The sequence below is a fragment of the Notothenia rossii genome, assembly GCF_949606895.1.
Source record: "Notothenia rossii genome assembly, chromosome: 5".
Classification (NCBI taxonomy): domain Eukaryota; kingdom Metazoa; phylum Chordata; class Actinopteri; order Perciformes; family Nototheniidae; genus Notothenia; species Notothenia rossii.
The window spans coordinates 73,986,457-74,005,751 of NC_136903.1; the positions used below are offsets into that span (position 1 = coordinate 73,986,457).

General features: G+C 39.2%; 2 protein-coding genes and 1 long non-coding RNA gene across 7 annotated transcripts in view; all 3 read left to right on the top strand.

Annotated features, from left to right (window-relative positions):
• The first annotated feature begins 30 nt into the window (after positions 1-30).
• LOC307041853 (uncharacterized protein) lies at positions 31-7,320 on the top strand. 2 transcript variants are annotated; one of them, XM_079685403.1, is made up of 12 exons: positions 31-165; positions 398-424; positions 563-844; positions 1,751-2,032; positions 2,958-3,251; positions 3,548-3,595; positions 3,938-4,012; positions 4,179-4,223; positions 4,307-4,375; positions 4,538-4,636; positions 5,657-5,703; positions 5,790-7,320. In XM_079685403.1, the coding sequence occupies exons 1-12, from the start codon at positions 132-134 to the stop codon at positions 5,880-5,882; spliced, it is 1,395 nt and encodes a 464-aa protein (XP_079541529.1). In that variant the 5' UTR covers positions 31-131; the 3' UTR covers positions 5,883-7,320. The 2 variants fall into 2 exon arrangements, with proteins under 2 accessions (XP_079541529.1, XP_079541530.1); XM_079685404.1 differs by lacking the exon at positions 1,751-2,032 and having other exon boundaries at positions 38-165; positions 3,545-3,595; positions 5,790-7,316.
• Positions 7,321-10,309: 2,989 nt separating this feature from the next.
• Positions 10,310-14,819, top strand: LOC307042027. 2 transcript variants are annotated; one of them, XR_013808974.1, is made up of 5 exons: positions 10,310-10,787; positions 11,077-11,136; positions 12,675-12,749; positions 12,857-12,927; positions 13,299-14,819. It is a non-coding gene; the product is annotated as an uncharacterized lncRNA (long non-coding RNA). The 2 variants fall into 2 exon arrangements; XR_013808975.1 differs by having other exon boundaries at positions 13,302-14,819.
• A 2,308-nt stretch (positions 14,820-17,127) lies between these two features.
• Positions 17,128-19,295, top strand: part of LOC307042026 (uncharacterized protein) — a 69,720-nt gene continuing 67,552 nt past the window's right edge. For all 3 annotated transcript variants that reach the window (XM_079685693.1, XM_079685694.1, XM_079685695.1), the window contains exons 1-5: positions 17,128-17,172; positions 17,523-17,549; positions 17,786-18,076; positions 18,337-18,624; positions 18,895-19,185. In XM_079685693.1, the coding sequence (XP_079541819.1) occupies positions 17,139-17,172; positions 17,523-17,549; positions 17,786-18,076; positions 18,337-18,624; positions 18,895-19,185 (931 nt within the window). In that variant the 5' untranslated portion in view covers positions 17,128-17,138. The remainder of the gene's footprint in view (positions 17,173-17,522; positions 17,550-17,785; positions 18,077-18,336; positions 18,625-18,894; positions 19,186-19,295) is intronic.

The window sequence follows — 19,295 nt, forward strand, 5'->3', positions numbered from 1 at the left end:
GTTCCTGTGGCTGTCTGTCAGTGTGATTCACTTCTGTTTCTCGCTGTGGTTTTCCGGAGAACATGTTCTCCATGTAGTCAAACAAAAAGTGAGGTCTTGAATTATTTTACATTTCATCACTCAGCTTCATCATGGCTGAACATCTGTTGGTGGTCATCCTCATATGTAAGTAAAACATGTTCTTTATTTTATTGTTAATGACGGTGGTTGGTGAAATGTGATTAACCACACTTATACTGATTGATTGATACTTATTATTAGATAATTATTCATTGGCTTCAGGATGTGATATGAGGCTTTTACAGCGAGTTGAAAGAAAAACAAGAATAACATTGAGACTTTGCTATTTATTATCAAAGTCATGTTTTACCTTGTTAATACGTTTTTTCTTCAACAGATTCATTTTCTGAGATAAATGCACAAGGTCAGTCTCTCTGAATTTGACAAATTCTACAATCTACACACCATTTGTTATATAGATACTTTTCTAAATGTTGACAGTTATCCATTAGGAATTGAATGATCTCATGTGACAAACATATGTGTTCTTCTTAATTTCCAGATCTTCTTCCCCCGACACTGACAGTGAATCCTCCGGTGATCACAGAGACAGACTCAGTCACTCTGCACTGTCAGACTCCACCCTCTGTTTCTGTGTCTCAGTTTTATTTTCACACCGTGAGAGGAAAACCAGGAAAAAGCTTCCCTTGTCGTCAGACTCTGACAGGAACTGAGCTGCTTCAGATGGCACAGAGGAGTTCACCTGCTGAGGTTAACGTGACGTGTTTTTACCTTCACGTGTATCCATCTCCAGAGAGTGATGTCTCCTCCGTCATCATTCGAAGTGAGTTATCACTGTAGCTTTGGATATACAGCTCTGGAAGAAATTAAGAGACCACTGCAGCATTATCAGTATCTCTGGTTTTAATATTCATAGGTGTGTGAGTGAAATTACATTTTAATTGTATTCTATAAACTACTGACAACATTTCTAAGTGTTGGTATTCAAGAGACACTGGAATGGAAAGGTTGCCATATATGTAGAGATTGAGATTTAAGAAATATTTGGAGGGGTCTCTTAATTTTTCCAGAGCCGTACATGTTCATGTCTTCATACAATATGAGCACAAAAATCAAAGTGTCTCTGGGCATGGGGTATGTGTCACGATCACAGGTACAGATCAGAACCCAATAGCACGACTCAGATACAACCAGTTTTTAGCAATGTTCAGTTTATTCAGGTCTGGGACAGGCAGGGTCAAAACCAGGAAATCCGTCAGACTGGCAACAAAAACCAGACAGGGGGCAGGCAGGAACTCGAGATCCGAATACAGGCAGGCAGGGGTCAAAAACCGGGCAGGACAAAAATCTAGGCTAGAGAATAACACACCCTGGAGAGCTTGGCGGAAACGACAAGACAATCTGGCAAAGGACAAAAGATAGTGCGGTTGTATAAATACTGTGGGGTGATGAGGGAATGAGTAACAGGTGAGGGGAAGGGCTGGGAAGACCAGGTGAGGGAAGTGAGCTGATTACAAGAGCCTGGAGGAAGGCGGGATCTGAAATGACGAGAGTTAAAATGAGCCAAACCAAACAAACAACCATAGATGTGTCTAACTTGTGACAGTGTGGGTCTTCAAAAGACGACGAGAAAGAAGAGTTAGAAAATGCAACTTATTCCATTGTTATCATTAGAACAAATTAAGATTTATGCAATTTCAAGTTATTTAATCTTTGTTTACTTTTCCAGATCTTCTTCCACCAAAACTGACAGTGAATCCTCCGGTGATCACAGAGACAGACTCAGTCACTCTGCACTGTCAGACTCCACCCTCTGATTCTGTGCCTGGCTGTTATTTTCGCACCGTGAGAGGAAAACCTGCCAAAAGCTTCCCTTGTCGTCAGACTCTGACAGGAACTGAGCTGCTTCAGATGGCACAGAGGAGTTCACCTGCTGAGGTTAACGTTACGTGTTTTTACCTTCACGTGTATCCATCTCCAGAGAGTGATGTCTCCTCCGTCATCATTCAAAGTGAGTTATCACTGTAGCTTTGGATATACAGCTCTGGAAGAAATTAAGAGACCACTGCAGCATTATCAGTATCTCTGGTTTTACTATTTATATGTATGTGGGTTGAGTGAAATGACATTTTTATTTGATTTTATAAACTACTGATAACATTTCTAAGTGTTGGTATTCAACAGACACTGGAATGGAAAGGCTGCCATGTAGAGATTGAGATTTAAAGTGGACCTATCATGTTACATTTGAATAATAGAGTGTAGGTCCATACCTATATAAGGCATATTTATACTTTTTATTTTTCAAAATACCAAACAGATCATGCATTTTAGCCATTCCTCATTTGGTTCAATTTAACACTGTCTTTTCATGGGCTGATTCTGTGAGAACAGCACCATCTACAGGCCTGGCATATGTACTACAGCGTCTCCAGCGTTTTCGAACGGCAATGTCCGTGGCTGTCTCCTCCTGATTGGTGGAGTTGGCCCAATAGCCGTAGCGCCACTTCTGTGACGACATAGAAGTGTTCAAATCTGTATCAGTCTGTAAGAGATCCGTTGCAGCCCCTTTTTAAGAGATTTGGGTATGGAGGAAAATAGAGAGGGTTGTGTTTGCTGACACTTGGTGAGTTCCCTAGAACACTGGGGACACATATTCATGTATAAAAGACGTACAAAAGTGCATTTTGCATGATAGGTCACCTTTAAGAAACATTTGGAGGGGTCTCTTCATTTTTCCAGAGCTGAACATTTTCATGTCTTCATACATTATGAGCACAGACATCAAATTGCCTCTGGACACGGGGGTTGGGTCTTCAAAAGACAAAGAGAAAGAAGAGTTAGGAAAGGCAACTTATTCCATTGTTATCATTAGAACTACCGGTAATTAAGATTAATGCAATTTCTGATTATTTAATCTTTGTATACTTTTCCAGCTCTTCCTCCACCGACACTGACAGTGAATCCTCCGGTGATCACAGAGACAGACTCAGTCACTCTGCACTGTCAGACTCCACCCTCTGTTTCTGTGTCTCAGTGTAATTTCTACACTTTAAGTGGAGGAACTACAGTCTTCCCTTGTCTGAAGATTCTGAAAGGAACTGAGCTGCTGGAGATGTCACAGCAGAGATCACCTGCTAAGGTTCAAATGACGTGTTTTTACACTTTAAAGCTTGGAGGGATACATTATCCATCTCCACACAGTGACACCTCCTCCATCACCGTACACAGTGAGTGACTGATACCCCCTTACTGACATTATCAAACGTTGATATAGTGTCAGCACAAGAAAAGTGTTGTGGTGTAATATATCATACATATTTTTTGTAACAGTACACAATAAACGGAGACATTTTTGATATACAAATACATATTCAGAAAAAAGAGTAACACATGACTGAGCCTATGCTGACATGTGTTATAACCTCAGGTAGGACATGTAAACATTTAAAATAGAAATCCATATCACATTACAAAGGCACCTTATTTCTTATTTAGAAAGATAACATGTGTTTTTATTCAGCAGGTTTGCCTGTTACCAGTGTTTCCTCTTCTGTGACTCCTCTTACATCAGGTAACACCATTTTAGATAATAAGCTTGTCAGTGAAACCACCATCAGGTTATTATTCTGTTTTTCGTATTGTTGTCACTCTTTGCAAATAGTTGCAAAGTTCATATCATGTGATATTCTCACTTTTCTTAACACTGAATATATTTATAAAAAGTAAATATCCTAAATCCCAGTTGATGCACATAGTGATGGTTGTTCATTGATTACCCAAATACTCTGTGAAGGATGTTTAGTTGCTGTATGTGTAATTAACCTTTCCTCTGTGAAGACTGTATTCCATATTGTTCAAGTAAAATAAAGCTATTATCCATTTACAATACAGCGATAATTGATTGTTTCACCAGGTCGGACTGTTAACACGCCAAGTATTACTGAAAGTTCCGCCTCTTCTCCCCTCACACAAGTGAAACCAACATCAGGTGACATAATGATTCCATGTTTCATACTAACTCTAAAAACATTTTTGTGAAAGAAAGCTATCAATCAGCACACAGCTAAACAATATGCTGCATTATATTTTTACCCCTGAAGAAACACAATATATTCTGTGATTTTAACGTTTGTTTTGCTTTTGTGCCTCTCAAGAAACACTCACTAGGGTGAATCCAGGACCTGATAAAGATATAACAGGTAGACTAAAGATTCTTATTGTTGCACAAAAATGGCAACATGAAATGCATTGTATGTTTTAAAAATGTTCGGTCTGTTAATAGGTTCAAGTGTTACTACGCCTGGTATTAAAGATAGCTCTAACACTGCAGCCCCTCAGAAAACTGCATCAGGTGAGTCTACTTGTGTGTTTACCACTTCAACTCAGTGATTAAGTAATTTCTATAACCTTATTAACTCAGAAATGTGTACTGCAATTCACAGGACCAGTCTTCTTGATTTTGTTAATGCTATGACAAGCAAAACTGACACTTATATTGCTTCTCGTTTCAAAGCAGGAATATGGAAGTTTGTAGCAGTTGTGGCTGGATGTGGAGTTACTGTGGGAGTCATCTTGCTGGTTTCTGCAATTCTCTGTAACAACAGAAGAACTGGTGAGAACCTTGTCAATGTGTTTGTCTCATAAAGTCAGAACATGTTTTTTGTATACATGTCTTCAAAGCAAAAGTTCCCTTTAACAGGTTGCCTGATTATAAAACATTTGTAAGCTCTAGAATTGCATTTTCATAAGCATTGCAAGAGAAATGTAGGATTTGTTTAGTATGAGACAACTACTCAAAAATATATACCGGTAAGCTCACATTCTGGTTCAAATCGTCTACAGAGTTAAACATTTGAGCTTGGGTTCTAAAAGCCGTTTGCAGTTTTTAGGACATTTTCAATGCAGCTTCACATTAAACAGAGATACTAAAATCACTAGTGTGTGTTAGTGTGTCTCATCGGGTTGCACAGAACAACCATGCAATACGTGCATCTCAAAGTAGCACTGAAGCACACTTGGTGGAGACCACCTACGCACTGAGACAAAAATAATCTAACCGGACACTCTTTTTCACATGTGGCATGTTGTCTGAGAACGTTTCACCTGTATCTTGTCAAGAACATGTCTCCAACCTATACAATAACAGGTCACAAGTCAGGAGCACAACACCTGCATGGTCTCTACAATTCTTTAATTTCCACGGTCAAGCAGCAGCATCCTACACAGGCTGGTTCAAGCTGCACAGCCATTGAGCCACTTCAGACCTTCCTGTCTTCACCACCAGGCCCAAGAGCGGCTCATGTCTGCCTTTCTCTAGTTCCCCTGGAGGTGGTGCTCTCAGCATTAAAACATGAGCCATTCACTCTCATTGAAACCGTTCAGCTGAAATGGCTTTCTCTCAAGTCTTTATTTTTGTTGGCCTTTTTGTCAACCAATACAGAATATAGATAGTGGAGGGATGAACAATCCAAGTTAGTATTGAACGTTTGTAAAATATGGAAAGGAGCAAAAGTCTCTCAACCACTCTCTTATATTGTATTTGCTTAAAGATTTACGAAAAGTGAAATGTTGTCAAAGATCATGGCGACATTTTATTTATTTTTTGATATACGTTTATTTTCTATCTTACTAGCAGGTTCTCAGGAAGTGAAAGGCAGACAGGAGCACCACAATGAGAATGTAAGTCTGACATGAGAGGCAATAAACAATAAGCCATGTATTTAATCATGTAAAGTATATCATAGTTGGTGTCTTCCTTATTCCAGATGGAGACATACCACATTTACGCAGCCATCTCGGAGGAGCCGGCCGCATCGGACCTCAAGAGTATAATGTACAGCACCGTGCAGTCACACTGAAACAATACCATTCAGAGAGAGAAGCAGACAGCCTAACAACTGTTACTGAAATTAACTTTGTGTATGACGTTCACTGGTAAAATGCTGATCGAGTTTTAGAGTTTTTACAACTATTAAAGCTTTGCAATTTTCAAGTTAAAGTCTATTATGTACAAAGCTCAGCATTTGTTTCAAGCTGCATTTAAATGTTGCTTTTTTTCAGATCAAGATTAAAAGAGTATTTAGTTCAGATTCTTATCTGCAGCAAAGATCACTTCAGTCCTATTTTCTTTACTTTGAGACTGTTTTTAACAGGTTTTATTTTATCTGACTATGAACTTTACGTGCAATAGAATGTTTCTACAGATATTGTAAAAACATATGTTGACACTTAATTTGCTTTTTGTTTGAATGTCATTTGTCAATTGCTCTTTATCATAAATGATGGCTGGACCTAAACCATTATCTGATCTTTCTCATGCACGTGGAGCTTTTCTTAATTGTGTTCTGATTTAAAACAAGAAGAAAGCAAAATAAAGGAGTTTAAATTATTTGAATGTATTAAATTATTCACCTTTAATGTGGGAGATTGTGTAAATCAGAGAAGGCTTAGATAAGTGTAGAATTGGTCTGTATTTACAATGATGAAAAAGGAGAAAGCTATTGATGAGAAGTGTGTCATAATAGCTCATTTTGCTCTATGCACTCTTTTCCCTAAAATGGTAATGACAACAGCAGAGAAGCAACATCAGTCCTGAGAGAGACTGTGTACAGTTCATTTGAAATCCAAGCAATATCTTTGGCATTAACTTTGCCTTCATATGTTCAGGTTAATATATGTACAAATAAGTTACATCATTATCTTTATGAGCAGAAATTAGAATTATGTGACGGCTAAATTGAGTATATACAGTGGTGCAAAAAAGTATTTAGTCAGCACCAATTGTGCAAGTTCTCCCACTTAAAAAGATGAGAGAGGCCTGTAATGTTCATCCTAGGTACACTTCAACTATGAGAGACAGAATGGGGGGAAAGAATCCAGGAAATCACATTGTAGGATTTTTAATGAATTAATTGGTAAATTCCTCTGTAAAATAAGTATTTGGTCACCTACAAACAAACAAGACTTCTGGCTCTCACAGACCTGTAACTTCTTGTTTTGACTCGACAGATATGTTAGGTTTAGTTATGTTTTTACTCTAGTTTTGTGTCTGGATCTTGTCACTTCCTGTTTTTATTTTGAAAGTAATCTTTCCTCTCATTCCAAATCCTACATTTACTGCCTTTGTGTGTTTCCCTCCCTTGAGATTGCTTGGCCTTGCCCTGATTGTTTTCACCTGTGCCCATCCCCCTCACCTATAGCCCTGGTGTTTCTTTGTCAGTTCTTTGGGTTTCATGTCGTGAGAACCTGGGCCTTTTTGACTCCTGATACCTACCTTGAGATTTAGACCTTTTGCCAAGTGAGTTTCTGTGTTGCTGTACAACTTAGCTTTGGCTATTTAACTGCTTTCTATTTTTTGAAAGTACGATTTTAGTTTTTGTTATTAAAGAACATTCTATTTTTGGACAACTGTCTTCGAGTCCTGCTTTTGGGTCCTGCTTCCTGTGTCTCGGTTCATAACACTTCTTCTTTAAGAGCCTGCTCTGTCCTCCACTTGTTAACTGTATTAATGGCACCTGTTTGAACTCGTTATCAGTATAAAAGACACCTGTCCACAACCTCAAACAGTCACACTCCAAACTCCATTATGGCCAAGACCAAAGAGCTGTCAAAGGACACCAGAAACACAATTGTAGACCTGCACCAGGCTGGGAAGACTGAATCTGCAATAGGTAAGCAGCTTGGTGTGAAGAAATCAACTGTGGGAGCAATTATTAGAAAATGGAAGACATACAAGACCACTGATAATCTCCCTCGATCTGGGGCTCCACGCAAGATCTCACCCCGTGGGGTCAAAATGATCACAAGAACGGTGAGCAAAAATCCCAGAACCACACGGGGGGGACCTAGTCAATGACCTGCAGAGAGCTGGGAACAAAGTAACAAAGGCTACCATCAGTAACACACTACGCCGCCAGGGACTCAAATCCTGCAGTGCCAGACGTGTCCCCCTGATTAAGCCAGTACATGTCCAGGCCCGTCGGAAGTTTGCTAGAGAGCATTTAGATGATCCAGAAGAAGATTGGGAGAATGTCATATGGTCAGATGAAACCAAAATATAACTTTTTGGTAAAAACTAGACGTGTTTGGAGGAGAAAGAATGCTGAGTTGCATCCAAAGAACACCATACCTACTGTGAAACATGGGGGTGGAAACATCATGCTTTGGGGTTGTTTTTCTGCAAAGGGACCAGGACGACTGATCAGTGTAAAGGAAAGAATGAATGGGGCCATGTATCGTGAGGTTTTTCAGTGACAACCTCCTTCCATCAGCAAGGGCATTGAAGATGAAATGTGGCTGGGTCTTTCAGCATGACAATGATCCCAAACACACCGCCCGGGCAACGAAGGAGTGGCTTCGTAAGAAGCATTTCAAGGTCCTTGAGTGGCCTAGCCAGTCTCCAGAACTCAACCCCATAGAAAATCTTTGGAGGGAGTTGAAAGTCCTTGTTGCCCAGCGACAGCCCCAAAACATCCCTGCTCTAGAGGAGATCTGCATGGAGGAATGGGCCAAAATACCAGCAACAGTGTGTGAAAACCTTGTGAAGACTTACAGAAAACGTTTGACCTCTGTCATTGCCAACAAAGGGTATATAACAAAGTATTGAGATTAACTTTTGTTATTGACCAAATACTTATTTTCCACCATAATTTGCAAATAAATTCTTTAAAAATCAGACAATGTGATTTTCTGGATTTTTTTCCCCCTCATTTTGTCTCTCATAGTTGAGGTATACCTAGGATGAAAATTACAGGCCTCTCATCTTTTTAAGTGGGAGAACTTGCACAATTGGTGGCTGACTAAATACTTTTTTGCCCCACTGTAATTGTATATATTAATAATAGAAACAATAGTTAGGTATTATATCAAAGAATATAACTTTGATCACGTGTTGCAATGCTAAACAACTAAAAACGACTCCTTTAGTGAACACTTGCGTATATTACTGTAAATCTAAAAAAAAACATAGTAGGTATACTTCGAAGAAAGTTGAAGCCTGTATGTTAATGTTATTCATGTCTAAAGCTACCTGTGGCTTTCCTGAGCGTTTTGTTAAATTACACTTGACACTTTCACACAGTCAGAAACACGAGCTTCATCATGACTGGACGCCTGCTGTTTGTCATCCTCATGTGTAAGTTAAACCTCTTATTGATGTATTCAGTATTAATGTAGGTTATTACAAACTTATGCACACAAGCAAATAACGCTTTTTACAATTGCTAAACCACAGGTCAATTGTTTGTTTTGGTGGTGGCTTAGTGAGCAAACAGTTAATAGAGCTTGAAAGCTTCAAAAAGCGATTTATATTTAAGTAAATGTTTAAATGTTATATTTACTGTAATATGTGTTCTTGTTGCCTTTGTGGTTGCCCTGTGCCGGGGAGGAAAACACACTGGCTCAAATGTTATGCTTTTAAAACTTTGTTGAAGTCATTCATTTGTTAACTTTACATCTAGTTACCTTTCTCACTTGCTAATAATTTTTTTAACAGATTCATTTCAAATGTCTCAAGCACAAGGTCAGTCTCTGATCAAATGTCTTTAATGTCCAGGTTTTTGGGTATTAATTTGACTAATCTTATAAGCTATATTTTTCTCCATCAACTTCTTTAAATAATTTTTCGCCATTAGGAATATTTTTATATCAATGTAATTATTCAGTATTTTAAAGCATTTGGTTTCATTGTCTTAGTGCAGCTTTTGAGTGATATAATTGAACATATTTCCCGCACGATTTCCAGATCTTCTTCCACCGACACTGACAGTGAATCCTCCGGTGATCACAGAGACAGACTCAGTCACTCTGCACTGTCAGACTCCACCCTCTGATTCTGTGTCTCTCTGTTATTTTCGCACAGTGAGAGGAAAACCTTCCAAAGTCTTCCCTTGTCGTCAGACTCTGACAGGAAATGAGCTGCTTCAGATGGCAGAGAGGAGTTCACCTGCTGAGGTTAACGTGACGTGTTTTTACCTTCACGTGTATCCATCTCCAGAGAGTGATGTCTCCTCCGTCATCATTCAAAGTGAGTTATCACTGTAGCTTTGGATATACAGCTCTGGAAGAAATTAAGAGACCACTGCAGCATTATCAGAATCTCTGGTTTTACTATTTATATGTATGTGTGATGAGTGAAATGACATTTTAATTGTATTCTATAAACTACTGACAACATTTCTAGGTGTTGGTATTCAACAGACACTGGAATGTAAAGGCTGCCATGTAGAGATTGAGATTCAAGAAACATTTGGAAGGTTCTCTTAATTTTTCCAGAGATGCACATTTTCATGTCTTCATACATTATGAGCACAAACATCAAAGTGTCTCTGGACACAGGGTTTGGGTCTTCAAAAGACGAAGAGATAGAAAAGTTAGAAAAGGCAACTTATTCCATTGTTATCATTAGAACTACCGGCAATTAAGATTAATGCAATTTCAAGTTATTTAATCTTTGTATACTTTTCCAGCTCTTCTTCCACCGACACTGACAGTGAATCCTCCGGTGATCAGAGAGACAGACTCAGTCACTCTGCACTGTCAGACTCCACCCTCTGTTTCTGTGTCTCAGTGTTATTTCAACACTTTGAGTGGACTCATTGTCAGAGGCTTCTCTTATCTGAAGACTCTGAGAGGAACTGAGCTGCTGAGGATGTCACGGCAGAGTTCACCTGCTGAGGTTCAAGTGAAATGTTTTTACAGTGTAAAACATGGAGGGTCAACTACTCCATCTCTACACAGTGACCCCTCCTCCATCACCGTACGCAGTGAGTGACTTTTACTCCCATCCAGAGCAATACATATATTTATTTTAGACAAAAGTTATTTAATTGCAGGTGTGAATATTTTGTTAGGAAATTCAAATCCAATCGAAGAAAGAAATACTGATACCTTTAGAGATCATCATACGTTTAAAAAAGAAAATACATTTCTAATCAAAGTATTTGTTTACTGAATTGTTATGCACATAAGCTTATGATGGATTGGTGTCAACAATAGACATACAGTATGTATTAGATACACAAATAATACATGAACATTTATTCATTTTTGTAGATATTGTAGAAAAACAGTAATGCACCACCCAGTCGATCGCACCATCAAAGGATACCACAGGTAGGACATTTTATTTATTATAGAGACACAATTGAACCATGGCACCTTTACATTTCCCCTTTGTGGGACGAATAAATATATTCTGATTCTGTGCCAGAAAATACATTTGAAAAATTCAACAGAAATGTTTCTTTCATCATGCCTGGGGTTTCCCAAAAGTATTTACCGACCTCTTGTCAACAGTTTCATGTGGGAAGCTTTTTGTTTCGGCCGAGAATACCTGCCACACGAAATGTGTATATTTTTTTATTTTGGGGGGAGCTGTCGGTGTAGGTCTGCAGTCAAGAACATTATAAAATAGCACTTAATGACCAATTTGTTTGAAATGTTGTTATGCTCTTTGTGTTTTCATTTGCGAGGTCTGACTGTTATTAGTCCTTATCCTTTCACCCCTGTAACACCGGCAAAACAGACATCGGATAAGTTGAGGTAACACATTTCCACATAATGATTCAGAAATAAGTTATTTAGGTGTTTGAGCAGTGGCGTAACAAGGTTGTGATTGGTCCCGGTGCAAATATTGTTTTGGGCCTCCCCCCCCCCCCCCCAAACATAAGCGTACGCTGATGCGCTCACACACGCACGGACATACACAACCACTCAGAAGCGCCACATGTATAGGCTATCAACAACAGCCTGCCCTGGCCTCAGACTCAGTTCATCCTGACAACGGCACAGCGAACTAAGAAGAGGATTAAACCTGTTTCCTTGATGTTTGTCTCTGGGAAATGGGCTGGTAGGCCTACATAGACCGGTTGCTATAATATAGCTTTTGATCTTGGCGTCGGGGGTCTCAATAGCGCCATAGAGTCCCCTATCGGTTGGGGCCCTTGGGGGAACTGTTGGACCACCGCCGGGCACAGCCAAATCCAGCCTCTCCTACTGGCTGGCTGGAGAAGAAGGTTGCACAGCCACGGCCACGGATACAGCTTCACTTGTGGAGCTAGATGGCAATGATGGTGGTGAGGCAGGTGAGCTATCGTTAGCCTCCGGCTGAGGCTGCACGTCAACATTGCTAACGTTAGCGCTCGATTTCGAGGAAGATGTATGACAAAAAAAACCTGTCTAATTTTGTCAGTTTAGCTTTTACATCTCCTTGTTCTCTCTTGTCCTTTCTCTTTTGAGCGCTGCTCTTGTGCTTTGGTTTGCTGTACATTATAAATGCAAGCTATTAATGTTTTTATAATGCTACCGAACTTGCTGCTAGCTAAAGTACAGTACAGGTTTATTAAACAGTTCGCTCGTCACGCAAGGTATCACATGCCATGAAAGGGAGCAAGGTCATTGGACAGACAAATTACAAATTAATTTAGGTTGCTTGGTTACTTTGAAGACTGCGTGAACCGGTCAATGCCATTGGGGCCCCCAAAAAAAATATTTAAAAAACAATATTTAAAAAATATTTAAATTATTTTTTTTGCATGGGTCCCTTGCCGGCTCTGGGCCTCGGTGCGTTGCACCGGCTGCACCGGCGATAGTTAAGCCACTGTGTTTGGGTGCATAGAGTATTTTGAAATATACTTTTGTTGTTTCACAAGGTTGGACTGTCCTAATGTCAAGGAACACTGGTAGTTCCTCCTCTTCTTCCCCAACACCAGTGAAAGCAGCATCAGGTGAAATCATTATTCCATTATTCATACTGATTCATTAAACATTTTAATATGTTCTATGTCTTGCTCATACTAAGAAGATGTTTGCTGATTGGTCACTCTCTGGTCAGTCTGTGAAGGACATTCAGTTGTTTGAATACAGATCCAGGAAAAACAGGAACGGATATTCAAAATACAAACAGTACGTACAGTTCATGTTAAACAAATATTTGTGGGCCGTCTGCACTCATAATATTATTATTCCAATGATAGTATGCCTGCTCCTTAAGAGGACCCCCTGCACATATTCCAAAAATGTAAATTAAAAATATATGTAACTATGTACTGTAGTTACATACTAATATTAATTCTTACATTGTTTAAACTTTAAGTTGGGTTTACAATATGATTTTGTTTTATTTTGTATCAGTAACAAAGCTATACTCAGCTTTACTTTTTACATGATGGTGTGATCTGGAAGTGTTGGATGAATCATTGTATTCATGCACTGTACATGATAATGTTGGGAGGAGCAGATGTTGGACTGACACTTATATTCCTGTTGTTTCAAAGCAGAAATATGGAAGTTTGTAACAGTTGTGGCTGGATGTGGAGTTACTGCGGGCGTCATCCTGCTGGTTTCTGCAATTCTCTGTAACAACAGAAGAACTGGTATGAATGTGTCCATGTGTTTGTCTCATAAGGTCAGAATCAGTTTTCAATCATTTAATCAAAAAAAGTATTCAATTTGAGAGACTTGAACAACTACTCAAGACATAAACCGTTTGGCTTGGGTCTTAAATGTAATTTTCAGTTTTAATCAAACAAATATTTAAAGCAGCTTCACATTTGTTCAGTTGAACATTTGAAGTAACTCATATCTACTAAAATATCTATTGTGGCGAGCAAGACCTAGATCTGAAACGTAAAATAAACCACGCATGTAGGCGACCACCACTGCACGAGACAAAATGAACTCTGTGCTCAGGCCTCACACTGTTTTCACATGCGAGCAAAGTATTGTTTGAGAACTGATGGTATAGAAATCTTCTCTCAACAAAAAATATATTTTTTAAATGTTTTAATTTTCTAGAAAACTGCATTTCCAAAAGGTAAGACTTCATATTTCTCAGTTATTATCGGTTACACTTCAATGAATACCATTATAATTGTTTGTTTCCATTATGGCTCTGGTTTATGGTCATACCTTCAGACATTCATTCAGAGCACCTCTGAGCTGCTCCCCTGCACAGAAACATTTGGCATTACGGTGTCGTTTTCATTCTTAAGGAGTCTCAGCAGCAGTGATCATTCTGCTGGGAAAACTAACACTCTAGCATATAAATGATATCTTTGAAAAAATTATTCAGAAACCACACTAGATCTCTGTTAAGTCAGCAAAATGAATAAAAAGCAGAAGAAGAAGGAGGAGGTTAAGGTGGTGGAAAAGGTCAAAAACAGAATGTTTAGGGAGAGTAATTTTGAATTCCTTTGTATTCCTTCTGAAAACAAATGTTGTTTTTCCATTTGGACCAAAAGCAAACATCAGTGGTTTGCAGGGTGATTATGATGAGACCTTCAGTGTTGTCACCTATAATGCAACAGTGGTGAGTTCCTTTTCTCTTCCTGTTAAAGTATGAGGTTTTTAGCCATGTTTATTAGCCACTTGGCGGGGCGAGTTCTGCTAAATGCTTCAGAATTTAATCAGAAATGTAAAATGCACTTATGAAGGTGAGCATTCTCAGTTGTAAACAAAGTTTGCATTGCAGTGGAACAGAAAAATATGTTGAAAAATGCATAATGATCACTGGCCTCTAAACTTTACTGAGGGCAGTTAATGCTTGTCTGTTTCTTTCTTTTCATAGAGTGACGACAGCAGAGAAGCTACATCGTCCTGAGAGAGACCGCGCACAGCCATCAAAGTTCATTAGAAATCTGAACCTTTTATTTTTCTGCATTTATTTGTGAATTTATGTTAATTTAGATCATTATGTCCAGGTACATACATGAATATGTCATGTTTCATTTGTGCATTGCTTCAAATAAAAAAAAGATTCCATGATGATGAAGTCTCCTTCATTTCAGAAGTCGTAGATCAGGGTTATTTTAATTTGTTCACCTTTTAAACACAAACATGCACAAAAGGATTCAGTCATACATACGTGTTTCCCCTAGGATGGAGTCATAGCAGAAGTGCTAAGACACGTGGGCCCAGCATAATGTGAGCGCGGAGCGCGTGGAATTTTTTAGTGTGTGCGCGTGCGAAGTGCGCCCCGCCAATTTGTTTCTATGTGTCTGCCAGCACAAGAAAGGCTCTTGAGGTCTAGTACCAGGGCCGGTTCTAGCCAATTTGCTGCCCTAGACAAGATTTTAGGCGAGATTTTTTATATATAAAGAATAAATGAAAAATCTCTACAAAAGACAAATACATTACAAAAACAGAAACTTATTGACATAGGTAATAGACGTTAAAATGCCTTCAAATGTATTCAGTATTGTATGAACATGTTTGAATTGGGAGGTGGACGTCACATCCTCTAGGGGGGTCCGGGGGTATGCCCCCCGGGGAAGATGTTTTTGAACATTTTAAAGTAAAATGCTTCAATCTGGTGCACTTTGAGGACACAATTACTATAGACCATCTGATCTAGGGGGTACAACTCTAAACACCCATATGAAAAAAATCTGTTTATATTTTAATAATCAAATAAGTATGTGAACATAACCAATAACCTACCATAGCCAATAACAAATAAATGTAACTTCTTTTATTTGTGTTTGTTGAGCATATTTGTATAATATCAAAGTCATGTTTATGTTCATGTGTATGACATCATCATAATGTGCCTGAAACGTGGTGATGCTAATGAGCATGCGCAGAAACAATAAACGGCTCTTACTCCAGGCCAAACTCTGAGCGATAGTGGTCGTGTGTTTTTCTGTCCGTTAGCATACTTACACTACTTTGGCTGACTGCAAACGTGGAGACGTCTGCTGAATTATGTCTTACGCAACAGTGTTGTTCATTTATATCTTATTTTCCATTAACATTTATTTTTCATGCATATTTTTGTATCTCTCCAACTTTAAACGATATTTTTGGTTTACTCTCCTAGTATACATTGGAATTATTTGAAACCTGTTTTTATTTATCTTAATAATTATAAAGGAGTGCCTTGGAAATATTTGTTTACATAATTTGTAAACAAATATTTGTTTGAGACCCACTGAGATAACAGACTAAAATTAACTATCTAAACACTCAGAGAGTCCTTTACCTCACTGAGCCTCTCAGTCTGACAGGAGAGCTCTCCTCCGCCCTGGTTGTAGAAACATCTACTTCTTATATCCGTTAGCGCAGCTAGCACCAGATTCTAATAACAACAGTGCCGGTACCGCTGCACCCTCTCTCTCTCTCCCTCGCTCGCTCTCTCGCTCCCACGCTCGCACTTTAGCTGTGAGCTGCAGGCGCCTGATAAGCCAACATCCCCCACTTTCATCACTTACAGTGCCCATCGTACAGGGCAAATGAAAAGTGTAACCGGTTTGAAAAGGGTGTTACATTTACTTAGTTATGAATGTTGTTACATAAAGGCCAAAAATTAGGATGAGCGCCAACGGTCAAAAATGTTTTTTCCCCTCCCAGAGCTACCAGCGCAGCGCCCCCCCCATCTGGCGCCCTAAGCGACCGCCCTATGCCAAAAATCGGCCCTGCCAGTACATACAGTAATGCAAAAATACACCTTTATTTCCCCTGTAGCTGCGCCGCCGCTATTTGTATATAGGGGAAACACTGATGCATAATGTATATGGGATACAATCAAGGAGAAAATCAATAACAAACGTTTGCAAGAAAACTCATTTTATAGAATGATTCAAAAATATGAATTACACCAATGAGACATTTTATAATGGTCTGACAAACATGTTTACTTTGACATTCCGTCAGTGAAGACTTGCATACACAGCCACACACACACACACACACACACACACACACACACACACACACACACACACACACACACACACACACACACACACACACACACACACACACACAGACACACACACACACACACACACACACACGCACGCACGCACGCACGCAAACACACACACACACACACACACACACACACACACACACACACGCACACACACATAGGAACTTCACAGTGGCTCTTTATCAACTAAACAACACGTACTGATCTTTCTTAAGCACTGAGACTCTTCTGTGGTAGTGTCACTCCAAAAATGAATACCATATAGGTAATTTAAAAAGGATGTGAAGTGTGTGTCTGTGGCCTGTATGTTAATGGTATTCCCTTCTAAAGCTAGCTGTGGCTTTCCTGAGCGTTTTTGTTAAATAACACTTGAGACTTTCACACAGTCAGAAACACAAGCTTCATCATGGCTGGACGCCTGCTGTTTGTCCTCCTCATGTGTAAGTTAAACCTCTTATTGATTTATTCAGTATTAATTATTACAAACTATTAATATTGCTAACCCACACGTCACTTGTTCAAAGCTGTTTAGAGATATTTGGTGGCGGCTTGAGAGCAAACAGTTCGTACAGTTTGAAAGCTTCTAAAAGGGATTCATATTTAATCTTTTTATGTTATATTTAATATGTGTTCTTGTTGCCTATACTTTTCCCTTTGCTGATTGTGGCTCCTACTGGGGAGGAGAAACACTGGCTCAAATGTTACGTTTTTTGTTGCTGTTGTTGAAGTCATTAATTTGTTAACTTTACATCTAGTTACCTTGCTCACTTGCTAATTGTTTTTTCAACAGATTGCTTTCACATGTATCAAGCACAAGGTCAGTTTCTGATCGATTGTCTTTAATATCCAGGTTTTTTATGTTTCGATCTTGATTTGAATTATCTTAAAAACTATTTGATTATAAAGTATATATTTTTCTTCAACATCTATGTAAATACTTCCCCCCCATTAAGAATACTTTTATATCAATACAATTATTCAGTATTTAAAAGCATTTGGTTTCATTGTCTTATTGCAGCTTTTGAGTAATATCATTTCCTGCCCGATTTCCAGCTCCTCCTCCACCGACACTGACAGTGAATCCTCCGGTGATCACAGAGACAGACTCAGTCACTCTACACTGTCAGACTCCACCCTCTGTTTCTGTGTCTCAGTGTTATTTCTACACTTTGAGTGAACGCATTGTCAGAGGCTTCTCTTGTCTGAAGACTCTGACAGGAACTGAGCTGCTGGAGATGTCACAGCAGAGATCACCTGCTGAGGTTCAAGTGAAATGTTTTTACACGGTAACGTTTGAAGGGTCAACTTCTCCACACAGTGACCCGTCCTCCATCAACGTACGCAGTGAGTGACTTTTATTCCCATCCACAGCTATACATTTATTTATTTTAGAGAAAAAGCATGACTTGTATAAATCTCCTGAAAGTGATGTATCACCCATCATCATTCAAAGTGAATCAACACTATTGATACTCACTATGAGCACAACAGTTCTTCAGGTTTTCATTAGGCATTCTCTGCCATTATATATAAATAACCAACAGCAATGGTTTAAACAAATTACATATTCAGCTTTTGAACTGAACTCATCCTTATATTTCCAGATCTGCTTCCCCCGACACTGACAGTGAATCCTCCGGTGATCACAGAGACAGACTCAGTCACTCTGCACTGTCAGACTCCACCCTCTGTTTCTGTGTCTCACTGTTATTTCTACACTTTAAGTGGAGGAACTAGAGTCTTCCCTTGTCTGAAAACTCTGACAGGAACTGAGCTGCTGGAGATGTCACAGCAGAGGTCACCTGCTGAGGTTCAAGTGAAATGTTTTTACACGGTAACGTTTGAAGGGTCAACTTCTCCACACAGTGACCCGTCCTCCATCACCATACGCAGTGAGTGACTTTTATTCCCATCCACAGCTATACATTTATTTATTTTAGAGAAAAAGCATGACTTGTATAAATCTCCTGAAAGTGATGTATCACCCACCATCATTCAAAGTGAATCAACACTATTGATACTCACTACAGTATGAGCACAACACTTGTTTAGGTTTTCAATAGGCATTCTCTATACATTATATATAAATTAATTATCAACAGAAATGGTTTAAACAAATTACATATTCAGCTTTTTAACTGAACTCATCCTTATATTTCCAGCTCCTCTTCTTCCCCCGACACTGACAGTGAATCCTCCGGTGATCAGAGAGACAGACTCAGTCAGTCTGCACTGTCAGACTCCACCCTCTGTTTCTGTGTCTCAGTGTTATTTCTACACTTTAAGTGGAGGAACTAGAGTCTTCCCTTGTCTGAAAACTCTGACAGGAACTGAGCTGCTGGAGATGTCACAGCAGAGGTCACCTGCTGAGGTTCAAGTGAAATGTTTTTACACGGTAACGTTTGAAGGGTCAACTTCTCCACACAGTGACCCGTCCTCCATCAACGTACGCAGTGAGTGACTTTTATTCCCATCCACAGCAATACATTTATTTATTTTAGAGAAAAAGCATGACTTGTATAAATCTCTTGAAAGTGATGTATCACCCACCATCATTCAAAGT